This window comes from Anguilla rostrata, chromosome 7 (genome assembly GCF_018555375.3).
Source record: "Anguilla rostrata isolate EN2019 chromosome 7, ASM1855537v3, whole genome shotgun sequence".
Lineage (NCBI taxonomy): Eukaryota > Metazoa > Chordata > Actinopteri > Anguilliformes > Anguillidae > Anguilla > Anguilla rostrata.
The window spans coordinates 51,774,318-51,791,334 of NC_057939.1; the positions used below are offsets into that span (position 1 = coordinate 51,774,318).

Here is a 17,017-nt window from a genome sequence, read left to right on the forward strand (position 1 = left end):
GAATGAATGGGCGATCGGGGCAGGTGGACCACTTGGTCGACGCCTTTAATCTAGCAATTGACCCTTTAAGGTGTGAGGTCACAAATATGTGATTAGAATGCTCTAAACTGAACACTGCGATGCTGCTGTAACAACCCCCTACTGGTAATTGAAAGCAGTGTGGTTCTAGAAAAATTGGAGAAAAAAAAAAACATCCAAAAATGGTGCAATGTGTCTTCATTATGTCTGTGGATGCAATGCTTGAGAATATTTAGCCTATATTTTATTTAAGCAGTGACAGGTGTAACAAATGAGTACAATATTAGTAGAAATTTCAATTTCTCATTTAATGTCAATAATGTTTTATTTAGATACCAGAATTTAACAATTAAAGAAATACATCATACAATAGTTGCCCACTGAAATCGATTTCATCAGTTACAAAGCATTATCAAACAATACTATGCAGCTACATGAAGATGATCCGTATCTGAGCCTAGAAAACTGTTCAAAACAAAGGAGTTATCTGTTCCCCCCCTCCTTTCCATAAGTCACACACAGTCACATGTTTTGTTTTCTAATCTGGATACATTTAGCCAGGTAATCAGCTCTTAAAGTCTTACTGTGGAAGAGCGGACAGGAGTGAGACAGGGGCACCTGTCGTTCGCGTTGCCTCCAGTCCGAAAGAGAGCTCCTTTGCAGAAAAGACGATTCCTGACCCCTCTCCCTCTCTCTGCTTCTCTGTCTTCGCGTATAAAAGGTAAGGGAAGGTTTACTTACTGTTTTTCTTACATCAAACTGAGCTTCATTCAGTGCATGTCTCAATATGCTCGCGTGTGGGCGTGCGTACAAATTTCCTCAATCACTGATCTAAATGTCTGCATGTTTTAATTTATTTCATTTCAAGACTTATGAATGAGAAAAACTTCAGAGAGCCATTTTACTAAAACGAATGTTATGCATATCATGTAATAATCAGAGACTAGGGTTTTTTTTTTTTTTTTTTTACAAATACATGCACAAAGATTGTTTAATTAAAGATGTGATGAAAGGTTTTGTTGGGACCTGGGAATGTGTTGAATACTATGGGAGGTAGTAGAAGACTGTGCTTGTGATTTTGCAGATGAAAAGCCTATATACATACATATATATATATGCATGCATGCTAAACATCCTGATGTATACACGCAGAGCCGTAGTTAGCGAATGGCTAACAAACCTCCCTAGTGTCTCTTAACCCTTCTCAAACTTATTTTTCTCCATTTAGCATGTCCCAGACAGTGAAAAATGAGAAAGAGAGAGCATCTTCCACTGACAGGTAAGAAGGAGCGGGTCCATTCTAATTCTGTTAATTTGGGAAATTAATTGAATTTCAGTTAATAAATTTAAAAATCCATATGTGACGTTAACCACAACCCTGATGAAGAATACATTGATGGCACTCCTAATATATTTTCAACTATGTGCCAATATGTATTCTGTTTGATATATTCAGTTATATTTTCCCATATATTGTTCTGTTCATTTCTCCAAACAAATTGCAAAATGATGTTAATTTCAAGAAACCTTCTTATTTCATAAATATGTCAGTGTTATGTCTTGATATCATAAATATGTGCAGTAAATATGTATTTTTTTAAAATACAATTTTAGATACCATAGCAGCCTTCTATTATCACACAAAAAAATCTAATCAAGATTTGATCTGCATATATGGAGAAATACATTTTATTCCATGAAAGAGTAGTTACCATCCCTCCATTTTATTGCTGCTGTGGCTGGGGCCTCAGCCTCTCTCCTAGTGAAAGTAATGGATGAGATTGTGGTTTAGGCGGCCCCTGCTCTCATCTCTCCTCATCTCGCAGTGCCTCGTCACGACCCCTTAAACCGGCCCTGAGGAAAGGCTCTCGCTCCGAGTCCGCGCCCTCGGAGACGGCCACCCCGGAACCGGGAGCCGCCACGCCCCGCCGGAGGAAGGGGTCCCCGTCCGAGCCCGTCCGCCGCAAGGCCAAAAAGGGGGGCGAGAACGGCAAGACGTACACCCCACTCCTCAACGCCGTTTTTGGACAGGTGAGCCCGTTCACCCGAACGTGGTCCCTCGGCAAGTTAGTCTTTGCATTAATCATCAGTGACCATCAAACTTAACACTGCAGCGGCGGTGTAGTATAATGGGTAAGGAACTGGTAGGTCACAGGTTGAATTCCAGTGTAGGACACGGCTGTTGTAGCCTTGAACAATGTACTGAACCTGCATTGCTTCAGTATATATCCAGCTGTATAAATGGATGCAGTGTAAGCGCTTGTGTAAGTGGCTTTGGATAACAGCGTTTGCTAAATGCCTGTAATGTAATTTAATGTAATATAACACCAGAAGCCAGAAGATAGTTTATGTGGTGTTTGTATTCTCTAGTAAACCTAGATCTTTTCCAGAAACTTCTGAGTGATTAGCAAGAGCACATAAAAGCTTGCAAAGCAAAAACCTGCAAAATTCAGATCTACATATTTTCTAAACAGACATACTTAAATTTATTTGCTAATTTAGTCAATTTTGATTTGGATTTTTCCCAGTGCAAGCTGACATAATTTCAAAGCGTTTTTCAATTCATGTTCATTTGAGAGCACATTACATCACATTACATTACATTACAGGCATTTGGCATCTTATCCAGAGCGACATACAACAAAGTATAACCAGGAACAAGTGTGTCGAAAACCCTAGAGAGAAGTACCGTTCCAAGTGCAGGGAACAACCGCATAGTTTAACTTGGACCCTGTAGGTTAAACTGATTAACACTAACACAAACAAGAACAGCAACAACGCAGTCTATGCAAAAATACAAGCAGTAGTTTAAGACACAAGTGCATTAACTAAGTCAACTACGAAACAGCTACCTAGTTACAACGAGCACCCTAGAATACAAATCATTTTGAGCTGGTGTGAGAGTGCCCCTAATTTGAGTTTTATTCACAGTGGCAAATGTTTATTTATGCGGCAGCGTGATGGTCATAATAATATTAGTCAGAGTTCCACCTTTGAATCCCTCCTGGAAAAAAGTAGTAATAGTTTGTGGTCAAATATTGATTTCCAAAAGGGCTATATTTTTTTCTGAAACACTAACAGAACCATAACGACACCAGCAAACAGCTAAGTAGGAAATTAGCAAGCAATTAGAGATATATTATTCAAACAATGGCTGATGTAAGTTTTTAATAATGTTTATGCGTGTCATGTAGGGTGTTTTGCTGAGGTGCATGAAAGTTAGGGAAAGCACAATTATTCAGCTCCCACATGAATCACTGAAACAATTTCCAAAAGCCCAGCAGAAAACATTGTAATAAGCATTCACTAGTTTCGTGTTCTAGAATGTTCCAACTGTTTTTTTTTCCCATTTGCAGTTAGAGACTAAGTATTCATAAATTGGCTGTAGCAGGGAAATATTCCGTGTGAAATTGGATGAAAAAAGTAATTCAGCCACACTTCTGGGCAAAATGGAGTGCTTGAGACATTTCATGTTTTACAGCCCTCTCCTGAAACCCTCTCAGACAAAGCAAGAATGAATAGTAGCAAATACAGTAGAATTGGAAATACAGCTTTAGCTTAAAGGAGGTACATGCTGTAGCATTTTCTGTGACATACTACGTAAAATCCCACAGTTCAGGAAGCCTTTGATAAAGCCTTAAAACGTGCCGCTAACTGCTGATCCTCCCTCTATGAGGCTTCCCTCTCCAACCGTGCGCTATGGACGTTCAAACAAAACTCTGGTCTGGAGTCTGACGCGCTTCAAAGCAAACATAAGTTGGATGCTGGAACTTTCCCCAGCACCTGTGATCACTCCATACCGATCGTAGAGTTGGAATATTGCCCTATCACTGATGTCATTGTCCTGAAATCAACTGTACTGCAGTGCTGGCAGAAACACCATTATTTTGGAGTAGTGCTGTTCATGCTGGGCTCTGGCAACCATTGTTTACACCACAATATAACAACGCATATGACGTTCCAGAGACAGGGATCAGGACCACCATTTCCAGTTTCTGTATTGGTTTGAGTGTACTGTATAGAATTCTGGATCAGTTGTAATGCAGTTCTACATGGTTCCATTGTTGTGAATCCCCTCGCTTGTAAGCGACCTGTTTTGATTCATGGATAAAGAATGGGAAATTTAACCATTAAAGGAAATCTCAAGCGACTTAGTCTCATAGCACTACAAGAGGTTAACCCCCTGCGACTTCCTAATCCCAAGAAGAACAGCAGTATTAATAGCCCGTCAGGCACAGCTTAGTGTCACCCTTAATCAGTCTTAACTAACCTCCTACGCTAAGAGACGGAGGACAAGAAACAGATAGAAAGGAAAAGTTTTCTATCATGTTTTGTAGTGCAAGTTCCTCATTATATGAAGAGGTTTGGATGCTAAATGATTCATGCAATTGTTGATGGAAGCGGTATTTTGTGTGATTGTGTATGATGATGACTGTGTCTGTACTGGTTTTGAGTGTGGCCATGTCATTTGTGTGTTTAGGTTGGGTTTTATTTATTTATTTATTTATTCATGCATCATGCTTAGGAGAGAGAACTGTCTACAGTAGAGCTGGATGGTGAGTATTTGTCAGTAACTTAGTGGTAGTGGTAGAAATAGTATTCTGTTGTTCTTATATGGTCACCAGAGCATAGTAGAGTAATAACATAACATTACAAGTAATGTGAGGGATAAATACAAAAAACAGCAAACTCTGTTGACGGTAAGGTTAAAGCCAATGGAGAAGTTGTTATTGGACATCTGTCTGGAAGTCAGGAAGCTGGTAGTGAGGGAAATCGGAGGTTGAAAAATGAATAGCATTTGCAGAAATGGTACTGACTCTGAGTGCATTCAGTTTTTGAAAACAAGCTGAAAGAGCCCATGAACGTGAGGACTCATGCAGGAGTTAGAAATCCCATGATGCCTGAAATAGCTTATTGTACTGTGTGAACTTATTACATACAGGGTTACGGGGCAATTATGATGTGGAGAGGGAGAACTGCACATCCTAACACATTTCTCTTCACTGACTCTGAACTCCCTAGAAACATTTTTTATTTATTTATCTACATACATAACATGTACATCCACCTGCGGCTCAAATTCACCTGTGGCTTCTTTTATTTATATTTTCAATTTTTAAAAAAATGCTGTTTATGGAAATAGCTGTGTTTCAGTTCTCTGAAGGCATGACATAACCAGTAAAAGTCCCCTGTTAATTTTTTTGTTTTTTTTTGTTGCTGTGCTTCAGAGCTGAACCAAGCCTTCAAGGAGTTTGACTACGACCAAGATGGCTACCTGAACTACAAAGATGTCGCTGAGTGCATGAGGACCATGGGGTACATGCCGACGGAGATGGAACTCATCGAGATCATCCAGCAGATAAAGATGAAGCGTACGTACGTGTGTGTATGTGTGTGTGTGTGTGTGAACGCTTTAGACTGCGTGTTTGTTTTTGTGTGAAGACAATGAAGTGCATCATTGTTGGTGCTGAAAATTGATTGGCGCTTGTAATGCAGTGGGGGGCCTGGTCGACTTTGACGACTTCTGTGACCTCATGGGGCCCAGAATGACAGAAGAGACGGCCCACATGGTGGGAGTGAGAGAGCTGCAATGTGCCTTCAAGCAGGTGAGGGTGTGCTGTGAATGCGTACCACAGTATGCCAGCGAGAACATGCCCAGATCGAGATGGAATCTAATCTAGACATCTAGGGGTGGGGGGTGAAAATCTAGGACGAGAGATATTTTGACATAAACAGACTAGGTTAGGTCAGGTTAACTCCAATTTAGCTCAGGTTTGACCTGGACATAGCCTGGCTATGTGTTTTAGTTGGCTAGAAAGCATCAACCAAATGCAGTCAGGATGGTTAAGCATGATAAAATCATCCAAACTCAAGTTGCTGTGTTACACAATAAAATAACCAAAAAGCGGGATGGGCATAGGGACTTCAAGTCTTGTCCAGAACACGGGACATGGGAAATCATCACAATCTTCACTTCAATAAAAATTTTGAATAGAATGCTTGCGTTTGCAATCTGTTCCTGCCTCCTCCTCTCCAACTCTTTTCAATTTTATTCCTGATGTAGTTTGACTTTGATGGTGATGGACAGATCACCCAGGAGGAGCTGAAGGAGGCCATGAAGTCGCACCTGGGCGTGAAGCTGAAGAAGGGAGAACTCGAGGAGATCCTTAAAGAACTTGACCTCAACGGCGATGGAAACCTGGACTTTAATGGTGAGTTGATTCATGCAAATAGACACAGATGCAAGACGCAAATAACCTCATTCAAAAACATTACAGATGTTCATGCATGTGCCATATTTAATGTGTCAAAATGTTCACACTCTGGGTGCAAGTATAAAATTATAGAATGATACTGACTGGAGGTACATTAGAGTAAGACAGAAAGATACAAAGCCAATCCTTAAACCTGAAAAGCTCTCACATTTTACACAGCATGTTTGCTTTTACCCAAGTGTTCCTAGCAATAGAGTGAGATCTACTGTCATATCCTGTGTTGTCTTAACCTTTTAAACAAACCCATTGAGGACAAATAACTTCCAACTGCCAGTACTTTTTGCAGATGTAGCAAGACAGTAAAGAAGTGAAACTGATTCAACACGCAGATGGGGTTAGAGCACATATTGCTGACAAAGAGAAACATATACGATGTGTTGGATTCCATTTCTCTGTCAAAATGGCTGACTTATTTCCCTCTGTCTTTCTCTAGAGTTTGTTATGATGCTGTCCTCGCAGTAGCTACTGTCATGGTAACCACAGGATCAGGGCTGAGAAAGGACTATGTCACCCACTTCCTGGATTGAACCCATTCTGAGTATGTACATATATCCATTGTTACTAATGGATTACAGAACAGTAAATAACATGAACATATTCATGAATATAGATATACTCATGTGTATGTCCAGTTAAATTTATTCAGGATTTGTCAAAATCGTTCAAGTTATGTCAAAGGTATTGCAATATCAGAAATAAAAAGACAAAAAAATTTTTTTTTTTTGATGGGTGCGATTTCAATTATGAGGGTAACTTCAGCAAAATAATTAAAGGCTTACAATGCAGGATTTATTAGCGTTGCTGTGGTCCTGTGTTTACAATCAACAAGTCTCCTCCGTCTTCAACCCCGTTCACTCAACCTGAGTACCCGACTTCAGTCTTTAATAAATGAAATCACACATCGGGTAAAAAAAAATATTTTATTCAAAATTGATAACTTAAAACATGTCAAAGCAAAATCTGTAAAAATGTCAAACGGGTGATTTACACATACAAAGCAATCATTCGCGTATTTACACAATGAACAATGCAGCAAAATGCTGACTTGAAAAGCTTGTTACAATATTACCAGAAAAACAGGAACACAACCTGTACAATGCACTGTGGCATAAAACAAAATGCAAAATGGTATAAGGCAACGTGTCTTATAGGCCATGGGCCACCACAGAAATACAAGCATACCAGATTTCCTTTTGCAAAAAACCCATTACAGCATTTTTTTTTAGAAGACATGGCAATTGCTCGGCTGGATTGAGTTTATGAAACGGTCATATTTTATAACTCAGTCATATACAATAACAACACAGATATTGAGATTTTGTAATCATGACTGCACGTATGACATGAAAATAGTTATTGATTAAATAGCAGGTGGATCATCCAACAACACACAACATACAACCTTGAGTCAACCGCTCAAACCATCACCACCAGCACAGATTAAAACATTCTTATTTGTCAGGATTAAATATTCCAACACAAAACAAAAAAAACAAAAAACAGGAAACATCTCTACCCCTCATGCTCAGCATCTCCATTTGTCTATTTCCAGAATGTCAAAATTTCACAGAAATTGCTTTAAAATGTCCCTCATCCTGACATCAACACAGAATAGTTGGCAACTGTTCATTCATCATAAGCGGCTTATTTCACAAGATGGCGACCTAGACCGGAAGGGGTATTAACTTTGTTACGTTCGGAAGCTAACGTGGCTAACTAGCTAACGACACAATCTTGACATTTCAGTGCTTCTTATTGTGTTTACGCGACAAAACGTTAATATTTGTGCCGTGTGCCTGCAGTGAACTACTACTACTATTGCACGTGCTGCCATTTTCACTACAAATCCCGCTCCTACATCTCTCCTTATAGCCCTTATATACAACTTTATTCGGTGTTCATCTGCACAAAAAAAAGGACAATTAGGACTGTTTCCTCTTGGAGATGGAGCAGTGAGGAACACTGCAAGCTCTTTTCCGCTTCTGAACCACAGTTTTGTGTTCTCAACTCAGCCATTTATCACCCCTTCCGGGTTGTCTACCCGGAAATGTGAAGACTACAGACATAGGCCACAGCTCTCTGGGCTCTGCAGTGCCTGCTAACGAATGCAATAAGCCACAGATCAGATCTATGGTGAAGTCTGATTGGCTGTTGTGCATAAAGGCAGTTAGCCAGTGGGCGGAGCCTGGACAGCACCAGGGAGAGCAGACCCAAAGCTCTACTCGTTGTAGGTGCTCTGCAGGTAGGTGAGGATCTGTTGGATCTTGGTCAGCCTCTCTTTCAGGGACAACATGGACAGCACAGACAGCTGGTACCGTGGGTCCACAGGCAGGACGGCCAGGAGCCACCAGCACCAAGCCGGTCCGTTGGGCGTGGCCTGCAAGTGAAAGGAACGCCTCTGTTATCACAAAAGACTCTTCTTGGAACGTCATGGAAAGACAGCTACCTCTGTTTAACACAAGTGAGGCACCCTCAAGAAGTTTCCTCAGGAGAGAGATCTTGTTATGATTATCATACGCGCCATTCTTTTTAACCAGAAATGCAAATCATGTTCTCAAACAGATTCTCCATTAAAAGCTGGACACCAAACTCAGCTTCCAAAGAAGTGAGAATGACTAAACCCCTGACTAAGTCCAGACGTCTGTTCTCACCTGTATGTCCGTCTCCCCCTCTGGCATGGGCCCGAAGTGCTGCAGGATCTGCCCCCTGAAGCGGCTCTTCAGGTTCTGGAACCAGGAGCAGGCCTGCTTGTACACCTGGTCGTGGAGCACCGCGAGTTTCGCCAGTCCCTGCTCACTGTCCACCTGAGAACCCACGAAGAGGGGATGTAATGAGGTATATAGGCCATAGACATGCATATTTAACTAGATGGACACTATGGTTTTCTGTTACTTCCAAGGCTTCACCCCCTGGCCGCTCCTCCCCTCTCCAGTTCCTAAGTACGTTCTATGACAGTGGTCCTCAATCTTATCCAGAGAGGGCCGGTGTGGGTGCAGGCTTTCATTCCAACCAAGCAGTTACACACCTGATTCTACTGATCAACCACTAGAGTCTTTGCCAAGGACCTTGATTAGTGGAATCAGGTGTGTAACTGCTTGGTTGGAATGAAAGCCTGCACCCACATCAGCCCTTTCTGGATAAGATTGAGGACCCCTGCTCTACAATATGGGCTTAGGAATTATTAGTGTCCAAAAAAAATAAAAATAAAAATAAAAATAACCACAGGCAAACAGAGCGGCACCGTTACCTTTGCGTCCTCCAGGAACTGGATGTCGGCGACGTTGTAGCCGTCCCTCACGCCCCGGCTCAGGACCTGGAACCGCTTCCAGCCGACGGTGTCCACCACCGAGCGTCCGTCGGGGAAGACGTGCGTGCTCCGGATCTGCAGCATGCAGCCGTAGTCTGCAAACCTGCAAAAACAGAAACCCAAAAAAAGTGTTAAAATGCATTTCACACCATGCCACCTGGAGAACAAAGCACCGAGCACAGTACTCATACTGTTTTGTGTATGGAAACAATACATTGTTGAAGTATTTGGATGAGCCTTGATGTTCACTGTCATCCACTGGTCAGGAACAGTTTCAATGTGGCAAGATATGCCATGCCTTCATTTCCTGGAAAGCATCTTAACGTGGGATCCGAAGTGCGCACACACGCACACAGGCGCATGCACATGGACACACACAGACACACACACACACACACACACACACACGCACACACACGCACACACACACACACACACACACACAGTGAATAAATAAGGAACGAATGAAAACAGGAAGCTCACCCTTTCTGCGGGTCGCTGACGCACATGCCGAAGCGCTTGGTCCCGGTCTCCACGCACCTCCTGATCATCAGTCGGTACCTCGGCTCGAAGACGTGCAGAGGGCACGGGACAGTGGGGTACGCCATGGTGCAAACGAACATCGGGACATTCTTTGTCGGGCTACGGATCAAAAAAAAAAACCCAACAAATTATCAACGACAAGAACGCAGAGTCGACCTTTTCCAAAGAGCAGAGATACACATCTACACCAGGGCAGGAATGAAGTGTGTGTTTTACGAAGCACACCATTACGTGCTGTTCGGTAACATCCTGGCATGACTGCCGTCAAAAATGCAAGATAAAAATCAACGTTAGCAGGTTCCACGCTTGCAAATGCACACATAATGGGCTACTTTCCACTATGACGTCAGTGAAGCATTAAAAACGCAGCTTGGGTGTGTAGGAACATGTCGTGAGCGGTATTATTGTGGAGACCTCAGTGTGCTTAATGGGTCAGGCTTACACTCAAGTGCAACTGAAGTGGCTGGAAAAGAACAGTCATTTTAAAAGACTTACTCAGAGAACTCTTCGGTCTCCTCCGTGTGCATTTTGTGCCTCTCCAAATGCAGTTCAGGCAGGTAAGTTTTAATCAGGCCATCTAAAACCTCCGTAATGCTGTAATGCCCAGTTGCTAGGTACTGCAAAACAAAAACAAAAAAGGTTACATCATGTGCCAATTATGCAATCAAACAAAATTAATTAATCACAAGGTAGCTAGACCAGGAGAACAACAGAATATTTATAGTAACAAGTCCTGTCAGGTCCCGCATACCATCCACCCACTATACTATAGTATTGTGGGAAAAATTCCTGCTTATGAATATTCATGAACAGAATTTCCACCTCCACCAATCATGTAGTTGGTCGTGCCCCTTCACAAATGTTCAAGATGCATCAAACTGGAACACTTCAGCTTTACACAGTGACACTTTACACAGTGAGTTTTCAGTGCTTAGAACATAGTGCTGACCATGCGATTAGCCTATAGCAGTGGTAACCAATCCTGTTCCTAGAGATCTACTGTCCTGTAGATTTTCATTCCCAAAAAAAAAGCACGCCTCAACAGCTAGAGATCTTGTTGAAATGAAAACCTTCAGGATGGTAGATCTCCAGGAACAGGGCTGGTTTACCACTGGTCTATAGAATGTGTGAAGACTCACCTCTTTGAGGCTGTCTTTACAGAGAGGACACTGGGTCATGTGATCCAGGCAACGCTCCAGGCAGCTCCTACAGAAGGTGTGTCCGCAGGGCGTGGTCACCGGCTCATAGAACAATCTGCCGGAACAGTGACGCGAGAACGCAAACGTCAGCACAATATTTCCCCAAAAATATTATTATAACAAAATATTAAAACTCCACAATTAACAAAAACAAAACAGGCACAGTATATCAGCATAATATATAATGCAACCACACGATGTTGAGAAAATTCTAGAAGGGTGTGCAGGTAGTTTCAGCCCACATTGTACCCAGGTGTTTATCGACCACCTCCCCAGTGTGCTGTACCCCGCACACTCACCTCATACAGAGGGGGCACTCGAAATCGCTGGCCTCCACCGAGCCAGCAGGAGCCACCCTGCAGGGGGCAGGAGAGCAGTCCCAGTGCCGTGTTCAACAGGAACATGATAACTGGGCACTCCCACTATCCTGTCTGTCAACAGAGGAGACCAATGAGTAATGTAGGAACCTAACACACACACATACACACACACACACACACACAACCCCCGCGTCTGTTCAACAGAGGAGACCAATGATGTAATGTCAGGAGACACACACACACACTGACACAGAGACACACAGATGCACACACACACACATAACCCCCGCGTCTGTTCGACAGAGGAGAGCATCAGCATAATATCAGAAGACACACACACAGGTCCACACATGCACACATGCACACACACACACACACACACAGCCCCCAGGTCTCCCAAGCGTGTCACACTCACCTCCTTGCTTCTTGAGTTTGCTCGCTCCTCTGCGGACGGCTGAGGGCTCGGCCTCAGATACGGACAGCTTCCTCTTTAACAGGGCTCCCCCTCTGTCCTGCCTGCCCAGCTGGGGGGCGGAGGACACCCTCTTCAGGCCCTCCTCGGTCCCGGACCCGCGCAGACGTCCGGGGGGGCGCAGCGACGAGGCCCGACCGAGGCCCGGCTGCTCCTCGCTCTCCGACGAGCTCGCCGTATCGCATTTCTGAGCGAGCAAGAGAAACAAACGCGCTCTCACACCCGACACAGACACCGCGCTCCCAACTACACAAGGGTCTGGGAAAATCCAGGCTTAAACTGTGTGTTCCCATTGCATTAAAAAATACCCATAAGCCAGTAAATTCTTCTTACGGAATTGCAATGCTATACCATGAATCACAAAGAACAACTAATAACAAGACCAGGTCAAACCCTAGTATATGGCTGGACCGAACCGGCCGACCAAGGGTGTAACTTCATCACTCAGTCACTCAGTCACAGACATGCGTGGTGTAACTTCAGCACTCAGTCAGTCACAGACATTCGCGTTTATAGGGCTGGCCCCGGTGTTGTGGTCCAGCCAAAAAGAAACACACTTCTGTGTGACTAATTAAACTGTCAGCAGAGAACACGTCTGCTAATATAGCGCTAATAATGCGTTGAAGTTCAAGGTGAGGGTGGCCGCCGGGCCTTACCTCCTTATGGTATGGAGCTTTGGCCTGCCCGTCACCCACCGGCGTTTTGGTACGCAGTCCGGGGGCGGAGCCTTGGGCCATTTCCTGTAGGCCCTCTTTCACCTTCTGACAATCAGGTGACACCAAATCATACACAATCTGCAAAAAAATAAACATAGACACATGGGGGCTAAGTAATAATAATAATAAAAATAATAATCTTTTCATGAGGCAAATAACTGACTTAGCCTATGCTTACTGTGTGAACTTGACTTGATGTGTTCATGGCTCTGGATAACTGATACTTTACAAGAATTGTACCTTTTATCTGACCTGTGTTATGTAGTTGTTCCAGTTACCTTCGGTATAGCACTTACAGTACGTCGCTTTGAATAAAATGCCAAATATAATGTAATGTAACTTATCAGTGGGTTACTGTGCAAACACTACAATTCTCTAGTTTCAGGGAATACACCAGCAGAGTCGACAGAGGTCAGGTTGTTCTGCTCTCTCTGTGTGGGAGAAATGTCTTATCAATAATTTCCTCGAAATTCCTTGCCAATTTCTCTCTTGGAAAAGGCAGTTTCTTACATAAGCCTTTCTAGGTATCTTTTCTTCAAGTTCAGTTAATGTAATAAAGTAGCTTTACCCACTGGAAAAAATGACATAATCTGATTATAGATTTATGTTCTCGTATATTAAAGTCAAGGTAGTGATCTTGAAAGTATGTAGTGCATAGTCACTGGTCTTCGTATGAGAGCACATAATTTTTGTTTTCACACAAGATAATCAGGTAAGTCTTCTGATTCATGGCAACACAAATGTAAATGATTTGCTGGACAAGAATTTCAACAAGTAGGCTGCATCAATTTTTCCATTACCAACCGTGTAACCCATTGACTTTACTAGCTCAAACAGGTCCTCAAAAATCAGTGGAGAAGTTGCCGCTCACTGGCAACAAAGATTCTAAGCAATTAAACTGCCTACAGAAGCTTTATCAGTGGGTTATTGTGCAAAGTGAAAACAAAATGCTCCAGTTTCAGGGAACATACTAGCCCAGTCCACAGAGGCCGGGCTGTTCTGCTCTCTCTCTGCGTGGGAGAAATCCCTTATAAATAATTTCCTTGAAGCCAACTCATCCGTTCTTGGAAAAGCCAGTTTCTTTATGTAAGCCCTTCCATGCATCTTTTCTTCACATTCGGTTAATGTGATAAAGACTAGCTTCACCCAATGAAAAAAAAAACTTACATAATCTGATTACAGACATAGCCTACATTCTAGTGCAATAAAATAATGGTAATGAACACAAAGTGAAGATACACAAAGTATAACCACTGGCCTTCACATGAGGGCACTTTTTTTTTTTTTTTTAGACAAGAGAAACAGGTAAGTCTTCTAATGGCAACGCAAACATAAATGATATTCTTGAACAAGAATTTCAAGTAGGCTGCATCCATTTCCACAAGTTTTCACTACAAATTCGGTAATTCACTGACATAATACCTCGCAGAACCATGCCAGTGTTATGTACCTCTATGTTACAGAGCTCTATTAGGATACCAATATCAAATTCTGAAATGGTGGAGAACAGCAAAAGCGGTCAAAACTGTTGTTCGAAAAACAAGAATTTTAAAAGCACCTTTTCGACTTCCTTTTTGGCCGGGGCGAAGTCCCCGTCTAAAGCCAGACACTGGAGCAGCACCTGCAGCGATTTGTTGGCGCAGCCCATCTCCTGGAGGATTTTGCCTTTCTGGAAATACACCTGAGAGAAAAATCAAAGTTCCCGTTCAGAGAGTGCAGCAGGACTCAACCAACTGAATCACAAACACTTTAAACTTTTATTAATTCAATCTATTTTTTTTTTTTTTTTACACAGATTTACACAGTTCCATGAATTCAAGCTACAGAATGAAGCTAAAGGCCATTAGCACAAGCCAGGAATGGTGTAGCATATTTACACCATCGGCACAAGGGGCTCCTGCCCTAGTTTACACACCTCTGGGCTGCCAAGTGAGTTCAAACACAGCTCCTCCAGTTCCTTCAGGGCCAACTCGTACTGTTTGAGTCCAGCGTAGGCCTCAGCTCTGAATATTCTCCCCAAGACCTCACCCGGATCTGGAGTAGAGAGGGAAAAAAACGCTTTCAAAACCCAGCAAGCAAAACATTTACAGGCCGCGTTCTCACGTTCCTGATGTCTTCGATAACGCAAGACAGGACATGCAGTTGTCTGATTCGCTGTTTGATCTTAACACTATCTCCCAATCTGCTGCATTTCAGGATGCCAAAGCAAGTACACTGGTCTTGTACTGTACTGATCTTGCGTAATTGTTTATGCATGTAGCAGAGCATGTAAGGAAAGAGAGGCACATATTAGTCACACAAAGGAATTTATTTATATAACCTTGGAATCCACAGTAGATTGCATAACTTTGCACTTCCAAAGCTTCAAAGACAGCACTACTGAAAAGCTCTGAACTGTTCCAGAAAGACACCTCAACACATGTTTATAGATCAAATGAATTAAATGCTTTCTAAAGCCCCATCCTGTGTATTGTGTACAAGACAATAAACAAGTGTTAACATAAAGCAGGCAAAAATTTCTGAGACATCAATCTATTAAAATGTATAGGCCAACAGGTCTTTTTGAATCACTTCAACCAGGTATAAGACCATTTATTCCTCATGGCGCCTGCTGTGTGCCAAATGTTGTGTTGTCAGTTGGTAGCTATGATCACTTTTAGCCACTGTGTGTGTGTGTGTGTGTGTGTGTGTGTGTGTGTTTGTGCGCGCGTGCGTGTCATTAGAATAATTTGAAGTTACATAACAAATCTGCGTGAGTATGAGGTGTACTTCAGACTAGACTGGCTGTGTTCACCATGCAGGCTACTGGGCCATGTTCCATACACATATCAAATGGCTCTCGCATGACATTAAAAAAAGCTTCGTCTCATACATATTAACTCGGCATTACTGGATTAGAGGAAACAACACTGCCTCCCAACACCGATTACTGGCTACTGCAGCAAAATGCATTACAAAGTCCTATAGTTTCATTAAATAAGTGAGCGACAGCAAAACATTTGGACACCCATGTCATCATTTATTCGAAATTGTTAGTTGTGAACGTTTAAACAGTTATTAAGGTTAAAAACGTTTTCCTCTTGTCACGACCCCGCTTACACAACGCGCTTCTACGCACGGGCTGCTACCGTTATACAATATCGGGTCGTATGAGGTCTACATGACAGAGGTGGCGATAGCTATGTTACATAAAAGATCACCATTTCAACACAAACATAATCATAGTGACTATGTTGTCTATACAACAATATGGGAAATTATAGCCTACTACCCTGTGTATTTTACCTACCGTTAGCAAGAGGGTTTAACTTGCGATAAACAGTTTTCTTCCCCAGTCCAATACACAGCTAGCTAACGATGGCTAAGCAAGGCTAGTCAACTAAAGAACTAGAAGGGCTTACCTGACTCAATCATATTACTGGACAGAACCAAGGCGTCTTCAAAGCGTCGTCTTCTGGTCAGATCTTCAATTTCCAAAATGACTTTTGACACTTTTGTCTCATCGGGGAACCATTTTTCCAGGAGACCTGAGAGTATCACATTGGTTCTATGTGGCTGGCCTGAACCGCACCTCGTATCCATATCATTATTACAGAGCTTGCATTTTGAATATAGTTCTAGTTGTAAACAGCGTTTGCAATATGTATGTCCACAAGCAACAGTCACCGGTTCACTGAGAAATCTATGGCATCCTGGACAGCAAAACTTATCACCGGGGTCTTCCCTGTAGCTGTCATTCTTTGATGGTGTAGTCTTGTCGGTGTCTGAACCGTATGCCACCTTGAAATTCCGCAGAACGCAGTCTACTAAAGTGCTTAGTTGTTCTGGCCTCACCGATCCATGCTTTATAGCCACTGAAAACAAATCAAGTGCTTCTTTAATACGATTTTGTGATGCTAACGTATCAGCTTTTTGTATGAGTAACTGGTGATCTATACTATCCTCTTCGTCCCATTCCATTTTATAAACTAAATCCTCCGGTATGAAAAATCTTCCACTGTCGGAATGTAAAACAGACATAGCTGCTAACTAATACACAGCACGGCGTTAGTTTTTAAAAATACAACCAAAAGCATCCTAATATGCCCTGCAATATTGAGCGCTGTCTATGCATGATCCCATGGAATGATTTAACCCTGTAAAATAACTACTGTGGCTTCGGTTTTG

At 42.5% G+C, this 17,017-nt stretch overlaps 2 protein-coding genes across 2 annotated transcripts; one reads left to right on the forward strand and one right to left on the reverse strand.

The window, feature by feature from the left end:
* Positions 1-587: 587 nt before the first annotated feature.
* LOC135259995 (calcium-binding protein 2-like) lies at positions 588-7,081 on the forward strand. The gene is made up of 8 exons (XM_064345021.1): positions 588-739; positions 1,247-1,297; positions 1,845-2,049; positions 4,544-4,574; positions 5,247-5,390; positions 5,515-5,624; positions 6,083-6,230; positions 6,727-7,081. Exons 2-8 carry the CDS (start codon positions 1,248-1,250, stop codon positions 6,753-6,755), a joined length of 717 nt encoding a protein of 238 aa, XP_064201091.1. The 5' UTR covers positions 588-739; position 1,247; the 3' UTR covers positions 6,756-7,081.
* A 118-nt stretch (positions 7,082-7,199) lies between these two features.
* Positions 7,200-17,003, reverse strand: LOC135259990 (LON peptidase N-terminal domain and RING finger protein 1-like). Its single transcript, XM_064345013.1, has 12 exons — positions 16,252-17,003; positions 14,766-14,884; positions 14,409-14,531; positions 12,791-12,928; positions 12,064-12,321; positions 11,642-11,724; positions 11,283-11,397; positions 10,639-10,760; positions 10,084-10,242; positions 9,541-9,703; positions 8,945-9,097; positions 7,200-8,670 (listed from the first exon to the last, which is right to left on the reverse strand). The coding sequence occupies exons 1-12, from the start codon at positions 16,868-16,870 to the stop codon at positions 8,512-8,514; spliced, it is 2,211 nt and encodes a 736-aa protein (XP_064201083.1). The 5' UTR covers positions 16,871-17,003; the 3' UTR covers positions 7,200-8,511.
* Between the last annotated feature and the right edge of the window lie 14 nt (positions 17,004-17,017).

What these genes read in the sequence shown, in the direction of transcription:
- LOC135259995 (XM_064345021.1), top strand. Translation starts at nt 1,248, where the DNA reads ATGTCCCAGACAGTGAAAAATGAGAAAGAGAGAGCATCTTCCACTGAC. An exon ending in GTCTACAGTAGAGCTGGATG is followed by an intron (nt 4,575 to 5,246) that starts GTGAGTATTTGT and finishes GCTGTGCTTCAG; the next exon opens with AGCTGAACCAAGCCTTCAAG. An exon ending in CCAGCAGATAAAGATGAAGC is followed by an intron (nt 5,391 to 5,514) that starts GTACGTACGTGT and finishes CTTGTAATGCAG; the next exon opens with TGGGGGGCCTGGTCGACTTT.
- LOC135259990 (XM_064345013.1), bottom strand. Translation starts at nt 16,870, where the DNA reads ATGTCTGTTTTACATTCCGACAGTGGAAGATTTTTCATACCGGAGGAT. An exon ending in ACTCACTTGGCAGCCCAGAG is followed by an intron (nt 14,532 to 14,765) that starts GTGTGTAAACTA and finishes TTTTTCTCTCAG; the next exon opens with GTGTATTTCCAGAAAGGCAA. An exon ending in GTCAGCGACCCGCAGAAAGG is followed by an intron (nt 9,704 to 10,083) that starts GTGAGCTTCCTG and finishes CTGTTTTTGCAG; the next exon opens with GTTTGCAGACTACGGCTGCA.